The sequence below is a fragment of the Carica papaya genome, chromosome 3 (assembly GCF_054855325.1).
Source record: "Carica papaya isolate Zhongbai chromosome 3, ASM5485532v1, whole genome shotgun sequence".
Lineage (NCBI taxonomy): Eukaryota > Viridiplantae > Streptophyta > Magnoliopsida > Brassicales > Caricaceae > Carica > Carica papaya.
Window position 1 is genome coordinate 7,662,199 of NC_142311.1, and position 13,485 is coordinate 7,675,683.

The following is a 13,485-nucleotide window of genomic DNA, read 5'->3' on the forward strand; positions in this document are numbered from 1 at the left end:
ACTTTTGGATTCAGGTTATATTTTTACTATTGATATTAATATAATTTAATAGTTAAAGGGTGAAACAAAATTTTTTGAAAATTCAAAAATTAAATTTATTAAAATATAATAAAAATACCGATTTAAATATTTTAAAATAATATTTAAATTTTTAAATATAAAAATATAATTTAATTTTTATGAGTCTAATTTTAAAAAACATAAAAGAATGAAATTTTGTGTGCAGTTAAATATTAGTCAAAACTAACCACTAAGTTGTATGTCTAATCACCCAAAATTAAAATATTTTTCCATGGAATGTTTTTAGTTTTTACTTAAAATTTAACATTACTGTTATGTGTATACATAATAATTTTATACAAATCACTTGATAATTACTGATGTATATTTTGCTCCAGATTTAAAATTGAAATATTGGCTGCAATTAAAACTGGAGTACTAAAAGCAGGAGTTCCTTATCCTAATCTCCATATTCACCAAATATCACTTGATTTTTCATTCAATTGAATACAACAGTGGACAAAGAAAGCTTCATGTAAACTGGTGCCTTTCTAAAAAAATTTGCACCCATGTGAAAATTCATTTACAAAAAGGTCACATTACAGTCGTCTTGTATATCAAACTGTATCTATATACTCTGGAGACTGGATCGTTCTGATAAGCTCCTTCAGATTTGCCAATACATGCCGAGGTCCTAAGCTATTAACGCCAATGAAATTCAGGAGTTGCTCCAAGTCCTGCAAACATGGAATAGAATTTATGATAATTCAACAAGGCATGCACAAATTGCAATCAGGTTAATTAGCAGCTAAAATTTCATATCTCCGCATAAGGCCCAGCCAAGAGAACAAGTTAGGTACTCACCCAAGAAATAGTAATAAGAATGACATTCATCTCGGCATTTCAGGTTACAGAAGTTCAAAAAATTATCAGCATCAAATATGTATTCGGCTAATATTTAGGATTTTTTGTTATTTATTTATCTATTTATTTTTTGAAAAGGCCAACAAATTCATTAAGGGGAATAAGGCTCCCAGTTCTTTCCCCCAAGATTTCTTCATTCTTCAACTTAAACAAGAAATACTACTTCCACATGCTGGCCGAGAGAGAGAGAGAAGCCCACATAAAATTTTCATATACAAGGTACACTAGTTGCTCAAGTAGAAGCCTCTGTCAGTGACTTCAGTGCATGATGAAATTCATACGAAGGGATAAACCTAACATTCCTAGCACCAATCTGAACCTTATATCTTACTACATGATTCTTTGATGAAAAAAAACCCGAAGAGTGAGAATAAGTCAATAATAAAGAATAATAGGGATGAAAGAACCTGAAAACAATCCCAACAAGTGATATCAAGATTAAAATCTAGACAGAAAAAAGATGACAATTTTTTTCCTTAACAAGGGAAAGAAAACTACTTGGAGACAAAAATGCCTTGAGAGGATAAGAAACCAACTTTCCAATACCCAAGCCGATAATATAACAGCATTTGAGATTCAAAGCAATGATACAAATTCATCAAACACGCACCTTGTTTAACAAAAATACAGCATAAGCTGCTCTTGTTGTGTCCTGACCTTCCAGAAACAGAGGAAATTCTACAGGTTTCACATTTCCAGAAACGGTTATATCCGACAACAAGTCTGATGACATAGGCTCTATTGAAGGTGCAAAATCATTAATATATGAGCGTGAACCCCCAAACCGCAGCGGATACCTCAAAGGAACTTTCAAATAGGAAGATATCAATAAAACAGCCTACAAGGAGAAAAAGAAAGGAAATCTAAGATTCTTTACAATTTTGTTTTTTCCAACACCAAATGCAGAAAATGCTATTAGCAAATCAGCTTCTTGAATTCCAGTTGATTATAAAAATGAATAAATAAATAAGTAAAACAATTACGAGTTCTTATAGCAGAAAGTAGTTACAGAATACAGGAAAAATTACAGTTTCACTCCTTGTAATCTAGTCTCTTTCAAATAAAACCGTGTGGTTTGTCTTGCAAAAGATTACTACCTTGAGATTTCATTCATAGACAAAATAGATAAATTGCTATTTTCATGATCAATATAAATTTCATATAGCTTTAAAAATATTTATTTTTGAAGATTTCTTTACAAACACCAACAATTTAATGCAGTTTGAATGTAATTTTTGGAATTTTATCTTCAACATATGTTATAGAAGTAATCATTTGTCAAAACGAACGAAAACGACACTCTTTAGAAAAGATATTCACAAATAATGTGTTTAAAGCATACAAGACTTCCATAGACATTAAAGTAACAAAACTATTTTATTGTCTGATTATGAAACCTCAATGTAATGAACTGTTACAAAATAAAGCATGGAATTTTATTTTAAAATGGATCAACACGAGTCAAAATGTAATTTCTCTAGATTATGTTATTTGACATTCCTTAACACAAAATTTCCCTAAGATTATATTCACATAAATTTGTGATGCGAACAGATGCAACAAGGTCTCAGTAACAGATGGGCCAACAGAAGATGCCCCATGATGCCTTAAGCAACTATGTACTTCCAAATGCACAAAATTTGCAATTTAGATTAGGAAATATGATAGGAACACACATGGGCAACATAACCCAGGGCTGTTGAAGACCTCTGAACCTCCTTCTTATCAGTGAAAAAACTCATCTTTGTAAAAGGAGGCACAGTCAAATGCAAACCTAAGATTGTCAACGATCCTTGATTAACAGATTTAGATCCCATGGAATTTCCTGTTAGAACCAAATAAAAGTTAGATTGAAGATGGATTCCTCAGTTTTAACTAAGATACAGAGGACAAAGCAGCAGCCACATATAGTTACATTGCTAGTGAAGCAGAACTGTGACACCATGAAAGGATCTACCAAAAACCATAAAAATACTATTGACAGATATTTGGCGAACCAAAAAACTAGCAAATACTTATTAAGTTGTTTTCATCCCTAGTTAGCTGCAGAGATCTGAATTAAATCTAGAATGTCTTACCTACACCAAGCTTTAAAGAACCGAAATGCAATTCAACTTATTCCAAGAAATTAGGGTACATGTCATCAAATTAAAATCAGAAGGACGTCACTAAAGAAATAGTGGCAAGCATATGCCCAGCCTATGGAAAGATTGTTAAACACAACACAGCATAAAGGCAATTTAAAACAAAATACTGAAGGGAGAAGTATGTACAATTAAAGTTAGACAATTGTCATTACCCAATCTACTAAAACCCGGAACTGATTCAAGTTCTTGCTCTTGTGCAGATCCAACCAAGATCTTCAGAGGATAAAGTAATGAAACTTGTGATATCATATATTGTTGCCTCACAAATAGCTTCCTCTGCACATTCTTAAGGCGAACATAACCTCTTTCCCCAGCCAGTAAGCTATTTGATTCCTAAATCAAAAGCAAGATGAAATTTTTGTTAAGGCATGTGTTCAGAAACCCCCTAACATTATGAGTAATAGATATTCCTTCTCTTTTCTCTTTCTTTTGCTTTCTATTTTTTTTGGAAAACCCCAAATCTCTTTTTATTTGTATCTTTTTGTTCTCAATGATAATTATTCCTTTTCTATAAAACAAAGCACGGACGTATAGAACGATATCAAACTATGGAATTATGTTATCACCTGTTCAGAAAATAATAAATTAGGCCTACGCTAATTCGTACTGCAAATCCAGGAATAAAGTCAATATTCCACTTTCCCTTCTTGTAAAACATCTTAGCACGGTCACAGTTCTTTTCATAGAACTTACCATACATCAACTTTCTTTTAGCATTTTAATTGGCATATACAGCTTATTTTGAGTGACCTTATATCCAATTCAATGAAGCAGAATATACTAAAAAGAAAAAAATCATTGTTACTATTGTTAAGTTTTCCGCTTTTCTAGTAGTTTTAACTTTTTTTCCTCTAGACACACAACTCTCTTAAAAATATCTATGGAGTGTTTAATATCCAGAATTTACTAATAAAGATTACCTGCAATTGCTTCCTCGCCATAGAAAGAGCTGTACCGGCTACCAGTAGAGATCTAACTTCAATACCAAGACTTTCCTCTTTCTTTTTAGCATCCTCTACAGCGACCTTGCAACGCATTGACATGTTTCCCATCACCAACTTTCTAGCCTCTAGCTTCTGATACATTTCTTCTAGCTCATTTGACCGACTCAATGACTCAGCTTTGACCTGCCCAACATGTTGCCGCCCGCTAATCCGCGGGCCAATCAGTTAAAGCTCAAGAAATCCAAAGAAGAAGCCACAAGGATATTGCATATATAGAAAATCAAATCGCTAACTGTGTTTAGCAGTTGCCCATGACAAAACTGCATATGAAAGGAAACAAATAACGGTTTATTATGCCATCAATCACGACGTGGATCTACTAAACTTTTCAGTTCCCTAAAAAAACATAATGGAAGACAAAAGTATATTGTATTTTCAAAAAGTCTTTGAGATAGTAGACCCCTTCAAATTATGAGATTATATGAGTTAATTAGCACAAATGATTGGACCAAGAACGATATCATGTTTCGCTTGCTGATAGGAACCTATGGATCTGAGTTCCTGTGATCAGTGGAGCCGATTTCGGCGATTACAGTTTATTATGATTTAATTGCAATAAAGTGAACTACTTAAAAAAAATGAGTTAGTTAGCACAATATGCAACATAAATACTAATCCTCTGTTTTCTGCAAGACTAAGAAGAATGCATGGACTGTTTGGAGTAAAAGGAATTTGAGGCCGTCTAAAGAAGCTAAATAATCCTTCCAAATAATTAAAAATTTTGGTTGAGGAATCTGTTTTTTCCATGATCAACAGACAAAGGCAGAAGACTGCTATCCCCAAAAATACTTCTGTGACTAGACTGTCTATATACCCTTTTGCATGGGCAGAACCTTGCGAATAGTAATAAAAGAGAAAAAGAAAAAGAAGGGCAAGGATAGAGGAGAGAGCAGAAGAAGGATAGTACTTCCAGAAGAAGGATAGTACTTCCAGAGGAAAGGAAGCATCTCATAATCCCAAGACCTTAATGATCATCTAGTTTAATTCTTCTTGTAGAATGGTTCATTTTGTTTAATTCTATTACATCCTAGTCAACTTTTACCCTTTTTTTAAATTGTTCTTAATTTGAAAATAACAACAAAGTTTTAGTAATTGCCTACTCTCTACGATCTTACTTGAACAAGATCTATTCTATAGGTTCATACTTCTGTATCCTTGAGTTCTAAGGAGAAACGATTCCAAGTCTGGTGGAGGAATCGTAGCCGTGTGACCAAAACATGATTAATGGTAAGAACGGTTGCTAAACCGTAGATGCTGTAGAGAATTGTTCTCAGTTATATTTGATCCTGACTTGGGGTAGTCACTCGATTATCTGACAGATTTCAATATCAAATATTTTTTTTATTTAAAAAATAATAATTGCAAAGTAATCCTTAAAGGAGAGATTTCCAATTCCTACTACTCCAAGTAGGCATATTTTATGCTAATTGTTTATCAATGACTGAAGAATATGACTTTCCACTTATAATCATCAGTAATTGAACTATAATCAATTTGCTTTGATTCGTTTGCCAATGTTAGAAACGGTCGATTATACCATTCGAACTACTATGAATTCCACTTCATTTCTATTGATAGAAAAGGATCTCATGTTCCTCTCACCTAGCATCGCAAATCCTAATTTGTTTTATGAAGAGCATATCTAATTGTATTAGTGCTTATAATTTATTTCTTCTATTTAATACTAATTAATAGGACTTCATTGATATGTGCTACAAGATCTTGAGAATTTGAACCATGGTTATGGATCAAGAGGGCAGAGGAGGTGACTTATATATACACAAAAATTACGGCAATTTGCAATTTTATACTTTGTGGTTTGGCTGTCTCACTTTCACTATTTGTGATTTCTTTTTGTGTGAATTCAGTACCTGATTTTTTTTTATCAGTTTAGATCAAAGTATCACAGCACTTTTGGGTCAATATATGAATTAGAGCTAGAATTTAAAATTACATATGAATATAATTACATTAAAATTGCAACTAAATTATGATCTTTGCTTAGCAATCAAATTTTGTTTTTTAAAAGAAAAGTATAGAAATGTATTGATGATAAGTGTCAAGGGGGCACCGCCCATGTATAATTTTACATATCGATCAGTATATCTACAATAGAATCAAAATGAACATTACTACTAATATCATGCTCAAGTATGGTAGAGCCAAAATGGTGAAACCAATTGTTTTTTAAAGTGTTGAAGTTTAATTCTTTTCCATCAAAAGCACGTTTGTTTCTTTCCTTCCAAATGACCCAAAATACCGTGAGGGGGATGAGTTTAAAGAATTTGTTTCTTTTGCTAAGACCTTTGGTTAGCAATCAATATTAGATATATAATAATTCCGTTACAATATTTGATTCAATAGAGTTAGAGCTTGAAACAAAAACATAATAAGGTTTAAATGATGATATGTATCACATCTAAAGAGAACCAATAGAGAAGAGAAAGGGGTGGTATGGCAATCTTTGAGCCAAGACGGTGACCATTTGCCGGCGGCCGAGTACCGGTGCTCCACCTCTCTTTATATCAAAAACTCTTTGGATAACTAGGGATTTTTGTAGACTTCAGACTAGTTGTCTTGACTTCATTAGTATTGTTATTATGAGAATAATCTTATTTGAAAAAGATTACTTAGGAAGCACTTTAAATATTTATGTAATCTCAAATTTGAGAGAAGTTCAATTCTCAACAAAGTCATTTGATAATTTCTCTCACTCCTTCTAGTGTGTGATACAATTCAACCATCGAGTCCTAAGAATTCTTAGGTGTTACAGCTAAAAATTTAATTGTGGGATCTAGGTTTATGCTCAAATCCCTCAATCAAATTATCCCTCATTTATCCTACATCAGTTAGTATCAAAGATAAAAATTCCTCAAACATCGAAATCCATCACTCAAACAGCACAAAACCCATTTGGGAAAAAAAAGATTTTGTCTAGAACTATAACGTTAATGTTTAATTTTTTTCAAAAAAAGTTATTAATCTCAGACCTAGCAAAGCCCCCACATCGAAAAAATAACTTCTTGTTGATGGAAGCAACAAAAGCCACGAAAATTTCATTTTAAAATTCATTACTCAGCCTATGAATAGAGCATAACAGAAAATAGAGTAAAAATAATCATGATTACAACTTTTTTTTTTGAAATAATAAAGACTAGATCAAGTTTTAATCCATTGTGACTCATCCAACTAAAAGAACCTAACAGCCCCAGAATATTTCTTTCGACTACAAAATGTAATGACCTTGCTGAAAGAGTTAAGTTTTTGATCTCATTAGATCAATCATTATAAATAGATCATTTTTAATCCATAATACTCCTTCAAAGTAACGAAAACTACATTCAAGTTCGAATTTGTGATTTTTAAGTATAACAAAAAGCCCTGTAAAGTTCAGTAAATTCTATTCACATATAGAACTTAGCCTTCTATTCATAACTTTCTGCATTATTTTAAACCTAGTTTATACCTACATTATCAGAATAAATTCTAGGAGGATTTTAGAAAAGGATCCATCCATGCTTTAGGTCCTTTAGGAAAAGTGAACAATCAGTATAGAGATACATTTTAAACTAATAATTTATTTCTAGACATAAAATTGACAAACAACCAAACAACTAATCTCACAATCAACGGGGATTTTGCTCCTTCCTTACAAAGGATTCCATGTCTTGCCATATCATGTTTGTCTCATCATACAGCTAATCTGCCTTTATGCTATTCATAACACCTTCCTCAATTCTATCCCGAAGAAATCCCGCAAGGGACTCTCTTAACCATCTTAAAATTTGGCAGCTAGTTTACATTCTATTTTCATTTTCAACTCTTGATTGACAGAAACTAATTCCATCTACCCATAGCCCATCCTAGATTAATTACCTAGACTTCAGAGCTCAACAACCTAACTTCTTTTTTTTAAAAAAATAATAATAATGCTCCAGAATCTGACTTGCAGTTAAGTAAAGCCTTGATCACATCTACAAGAATATAAAATCAGCAAAAAAGAATTCTGATTCTATATTTCATTATTCCGATATTTGAGTTCCTGGCAAAGTTGGCTCCACCAAATTAAAAATTGTAATCAAACTCTTTTTTGGAAAGATATTCACTCTTTTTACTTACGTTAGAAGAATTCTGCACTTGACTGACCACATTCCCGAGTTAAAGATAAGGTTCAGATTGATTTTACTCCCAATTCCTTAAACTATGTGATTCGAAATCTCATATTCCTCCCATTTCTGAGCAGCAGACATCACATAGGCAACCTAATTTAGTCAAATTCCCAAAACTTTTCGTTTTTCTCCCTTATAATGCTAATCAGCTAAAGAAAAGAGCCAAAATTCCAGTAGAGACACGCACATCTAGAAAATCTTGACATTGAAACAAAACAAACGCTACCTGAATACGAGGCTCGAGCGTCTTTTGAAGACTTTGTTTCTTTTCCTTAGCTTCTTTGAGCGCGGAAGACAGACTCCATAGCCGCGCAAGCTCCTGTTCGAAGTCTTCCCATTCGATCACTTTGACATTCTCTTGATCGGAATGTTTTGGTTCTGTCGAAATAATACGGTCTCTTTCTAGTTCCATCTAGAATTGAATAGGGGACTACAATCGCTCGACCTCATCGTCCTATCGCAGCGAAGAATTTCAACACGGCTGCATCATTCTACAGTCTTGGTTTTCTCGAGAAAAACGAATATGGATTCCGGGCAATCGCGGGAGTTCGCGTTTATTGGTAAAGACCGGGCAAAATGCCCTCTGAGACTGTAACAGATAATAAATAAATAAATTATTTATTTATTTATTTTATTACTCTTAATTTTTAATTTAATCTAACGGTCAAAATTCATATAAAATCATAAAGGCAAAGTAGTTCTGAAGCATCTTAGCATCTTTCCCAAAGATATAACAGAATTAAAAATAATAATAATAAGAGATAGCTAAATCTGCACAATTAAGTTCCTCCATATTTTGTTTGCGTTTAATTAAGTCCTGAATTTTTTTTTTAATTTTTTATATTAATTAAATAATATATATACAACCATTATAATACAATATTTTAATAAAATATATAAAAATATAGTCTAATTTAAATTTATAATATTTTATAAAATAAGATAATTATCACTCACTCTAATAAGAAATAATATATAACAAACTGAATCAACTTTATAAATTAAATATTTATTTTGTTAAAAATAAAAATTACCCCTAACCAATCATTTCTCACTCTATTTAAGTTAATAATAAAATTATTAAAATTATGAAATTCATTAAAAATAATTGTAAACATTAGAAATAAAATTATAAGATATTTTTACACATGTTGAACACGAATATTTTAATTTTTTTACATAAATCTTAAATGAAAAATTATCTAAATACATCCAAAATCTTCAAAAAATAAATTTATCATAGCACTCACAAAAGTTACTATTATATTATATTTATTATAAGTTTGATAAACTATCATTATTAGAAATTATCATGATACTTAAAAAATTTGTCATTAGTGAAGATGGTTGCCATTGATTATATCAAGTGTGACACGTTAATTTGACAAATAAGAAATATTCAGCTTAATAAAGTAATTAAGTTATTTAATATAGTAATAAATTTTAAATTATTTAATAGATAATTAGTGTTAATTGTAACGACCCAGAAATATCCAAAGAAAATAAATGATAATTAAAGTACGAAAGCGAAATAAATGTTCAAGGTTTACATTCCTTACACAATAACTTAAAGTACCAATTAGTATTACCGAATTCACCATTTTGAAATAAATACAAATAAATAAGGAAATGAACGGAAAATAAAGAAAACTAACATTCTACTCGCAACTTTCTTGCGAATCGGATTCTGGATTCTGGATTCTGGTTCTCTTAATCTAAAATAGTTAAATAAGGGATGAACTACACTAACCCAGTAAAAATATCACATTATATCATCGACACATAAATAAATGTTGGTAGAAAATATCAAAAAAATAACTAATAGAGCACTAAATTAAGCAAATTCATTTATTAATAATAAAACTATTTACCGTAGTGAGATTTATAAAAAACAATAACATTATATATATTATGATTCCGTATATAATTAATAACATAGCACATATTATACTTTTATATTCAAATCATCAAACAACAATTGTCCATTTTTTCACCAGCCTGCTGGTATCTATGGGGGTTCATAGAGATGTCCCCACTATGCGTGAATTTTTTTCTTTAACATTCTCAATTACGAACTGTCCCCATATCCCTTCCGGTATGAGTGTCAAATTACCAAACATCCATTCCACATGGAAAAACTTCTCTAAATCATATTTTGACCCCCAGTTTTCGATTTTTTTTTCAAAAATATCACAGAACCCAAATTTTCACCTCTTTTTCCCTAAATTGTTTTCAATTTAATCATCCATCAATTTTTCTTTATTTTTACTCTAAATTAAAATTAAAAAATTAAAAAATTAAGAAATTATATTTATAAATAAATCTTAAATTACATTAAACATTAATTTAAGGTATTACAACTCTCTCTCCCTTAAAAGAAATTTAGTCTCTCAAATTTGTCTCTCTCACTCTCAATCAAACAGCTGAGGATATTTGGCTCTTAAGTCTAATTCTAGCTCTCATGTACCCTATCTCGGTGTGTGATACTGCTATAGAACCTTAACAAAGAAAATTTTTCGGTTGCAGAGCAATCTGCTCTTTCGGTCCACAATGTCGACCGGTACTTCTTCGTATGATAGATCCTCCTAGAGTGAAAAAGTCTCGTGAGCTAAGATGTGAAAGGGGTCCAAGTTGTACTTGCGTAGCCTGGACACATGAAACACATTATGGACCCTGAAAATTTCTGGAGGCAGTGCCAATCTGTAGGCAGCGGTACTAATTCTGTATAAGATTTCAATTTTCTCCTCTTGTCGAATCTACTGATTTCCTTTAAATGAGTGACTTTAAGGAACACCTTATCACATTTCTCAAATTTCAAGTCCCTTTTCCGGGTGTCCGCATAACTGTTCTGCCTAATATGAGCCGTTTGGATGTTCTTCCTGAGCTTAGCTATTTTTGTTGTAGTCTCATCTACAAGATATAGACCGAACAATTTTCAATCGCCCACTTATTTTCAATATATCAACGATCTGCATGGGTGGTCATACAATGCCTCATACGGAGCCATGCCAATACTTACTTGGTAGCTGTTATTGTAGGCGAATTCTATCAGGGATAAATGGTCATCCCAATGGCCCCCGAAGTCAAGAACACAATCTCAGAGCATATCCTCAAGTGTGCGGATTGTCCTTTCTGACTGCTCATCGGTTTGAGGGTGGAATGCAGTACTAAGAAATAGTTTCGTCCCCATAGCTAGCTGAAGACTAGATTAAAATCAACAAGTGAACCTGAGGTCCCTGTCAAACACTATTGTTACTGGCACTCCATGTAATCTGACTATTTTTTGGATATATATTCTTACCAACTTGTCCAAATGATCGGTCATCCTGATGGCCAAGAAGTGGGAAAACTTAGTAAGATAGTCAATAATTACCTAAATAACATCATGTCCTGAGCATGCCTTAGGTAATCTTGTCACGAAATTTATGGTGATATGTTCCCACTTCTACTCCATAATTGGTAATGGCTAAAATAGCCCACTTAGGCATTGGTGCTCTGCCTTGACCTACTAGCATACAAAATACTTAAAAACAAAGTCAGCTATATCTCTTTTCATCCCGTTCTACCAAAATCGAGATCTCATACTTTAGTATATCTTAGTGCTTCCGGGATGCATGACAAACTTTAAGCTATGAACCTTTGTCATAATGTTCTTTTTTAACTCACTGTCACTTAGAACACACACTCTGTCCTGGAATCTGAGCAACCATCGGTAGAGACTCAGAATTCTGAGTTAACTTTCTATTTTGTATTTTTTTTAGGGCTGTTACGGTGAGATCGACGGGCTGAGCTCACCTTATTCTCTATTTAATTCAGGTTAAACAGTCAGGTGGCCCAAACATGTGACTCTCTTCAGGTCCTGAAGCCGTACTTATTGTGCGACCTCCATCTGCCTGCATTCTGAAACCATCAAATGAGCTAATGTACCTGTACTTTTCCTGTTGAGTGCGTCGACTACCACGTTGCCCTTACCTGGGTGATACAAGATGTCGCAATCATAGTTCTTGAGAAGTTCTATCTACCTTCTCTGATGCATGTTGAGATCCTTTTGAGTGAATATATATTTCAAACTATTGTGATCGGTATAGATCTGAAAGGTCTCCACATATAAATAATGGCGTGAAGTCTTCAAGGCGTGGATGATTGCGGCAAACTCTAAGTTATAAGTGGAATAGTTTTTCTCATAACTTTTCAACTGTCTGGACCCATAGGCTATGACATTACCATGATGCATCAAAATACAACTCAAACCTAAGTAGGAGGCATAACTGTAAACTATATATCCATCCGATCCGCTCGATAAGGCCAACACAGGTGCAGTAGTCTGCCACTTATTTAGTTCTGAAAAACTTCTTTCACAGTTCTCATCCCACTCAAACTTGACATTTTTCTTTGTGAGCCGAGTCAAAGGAGCAGCTAAACTAGAAAATTCTTCCACAAACCTACGGTAAAACCATGCCATCCCTAAAAAGTTACGGATCTCCTTAACCAATGTCAAGATTTCCCATCCAAGCACTACTTCAACTTTTTCGGAATTTACTGACACTTTATCCTTTGATATGAAGTGTCCTAGGAAGGTAATCTGCTCAAGTCAAAACCCACACTTACTCAACTTTGCATACAACTTCTTCTCGCTGAGAACCTGCAAAACCTGAGTCAGATGGTGAGCGTGTTCCTCTCTGCTCTTTAAATATACCAAGATATTATCAATGAATATAATGATAAACTAATGCAGGAATTGTCTAAAAACTCTGTTCATCAAATTCATAAAGATGGCTGGGGCGTTGGCATGACCAGGAACTTATAATGTCCATACCTGGTTCGAAAGGATGTTTTGGGAATGTATTCTGTCATGATTTTTACCTGATAGTAACCTGGATGCAAGTCTATCTTGGAGAAGACTTGGGCACCTTACAACCGATCAAAGAGGTTATCGATCATGGGGAGGGAATACTTGTTCTTGATTGTGACTCTGTTCAAACCTCTGTAATCAATACATAACATCAATGCCTTATTTTCATTTCTTGCAAATGTGACTCCGGCACCCCAAGGGGACACACTATGTCGGATGAATCCACTGTCCTGCACTTCTATGATATGTTTTCTCAATTCCTCTATCTCAATACGGCTCATGCAGTAAGGAACTACTAAAATAGGCTGGGTGCTTGGTTGAAGGTCTATGGTGAATTTGACTGCTCTGTCCACTGGCAGTTCAAGTAGTTCATCCGAAAACACATCTAG

The 13,485-nt window shown here is 33.1% G+C and overlaps 1 protein-coding gene and 2 non-coding genes across 4 annotated transcripts; 2 read left to right on the forward strand and 1 right to left on the reverse strand.

The window, feature by feature from the left end:
- Window positions 1-472: 472 nt before the first annotated feature.
- LOC110823029 (vacuolar protein sorting 38-like) lies at window positions 473-8,826 on the reverse strand. Of its 2 annotated transcripts, none has more exons than XM_022053299.2 (6): window positions 8,471-8,826; window positions 3,992-4,198; window positions 3,224-3,404; window positions 2,601-2,749; window positions 1,535-1,762; window positions 473-737 (listed from the first exon to the last, which is right to left on the reverse strand). In XM_022053299.2, the coding sequence occupies exons 1-6, from the start codon at window positions 8,654-8,656 to the stop codon at window positions 618-620; spliced, it is 1,071 nt and encodes a 356-aa protein (XP_021908991.2). In that variant the 5' UTR covers window positions 8,657-8,826; the 3' UTR covers window positions 473-617. The 2 variants fall into 2 exon arrangements, with proteins under 2 accessions (XP_021908991.2, XP_021908998.2); XM_022053306.2 differs by having other exon boundaries at window positions 3,992-4,220; window positions 8,471-8,612.
- On the forward strand, window positions 4,500-4,612 carry LOC148266652 (small nucleolar RNA snoR2/U65). Its single transcript, XR_015818208.1, has one exon. It is a non-coding gene; the product is annotated as a small nucleolar RNA snoR2/U65 (small nucleolar RNA).
- Window positions 5,181-5,397, forward strand: LOC148266653 (small nucleolar RNA U3). The gene has a single exon (XR_015818181.1). It is a non-coding gene; the product is annotated as a small nucleolar RNA U3 (small nucleolar RNA).
- Window positions 8,827-13,485: the final 4,659 nt, after the last annotated feature.

What these genes read in the sequence shown, in the direction of transcription:
- LOC110823029 (XM_022053299.2), bottom strand. Translation starts at nt 8,656, where the DNA reads ATGGAACTAGAAAGAGACCGTATTATTTCGACAGAACCAAAACATTCC. An exon ending in TGGCGAGGAAGCAATTGCAG is followed by an intron (nt 3,405 to 3,991) that starts GTAATCTTTATT and finishes CTTTTGATTTAG; the next exon opens with GAATCAAATAGCTTACTGGC. An exon ending in TCCGGGTTTTAGTAGATTGG is followed by an intron (nt 2,750 to 3,223) that starts GTAATGACAATT and finishes TGGTTCTAACAG; the next exon opens with GAAATTCCATGGGATCTAAA.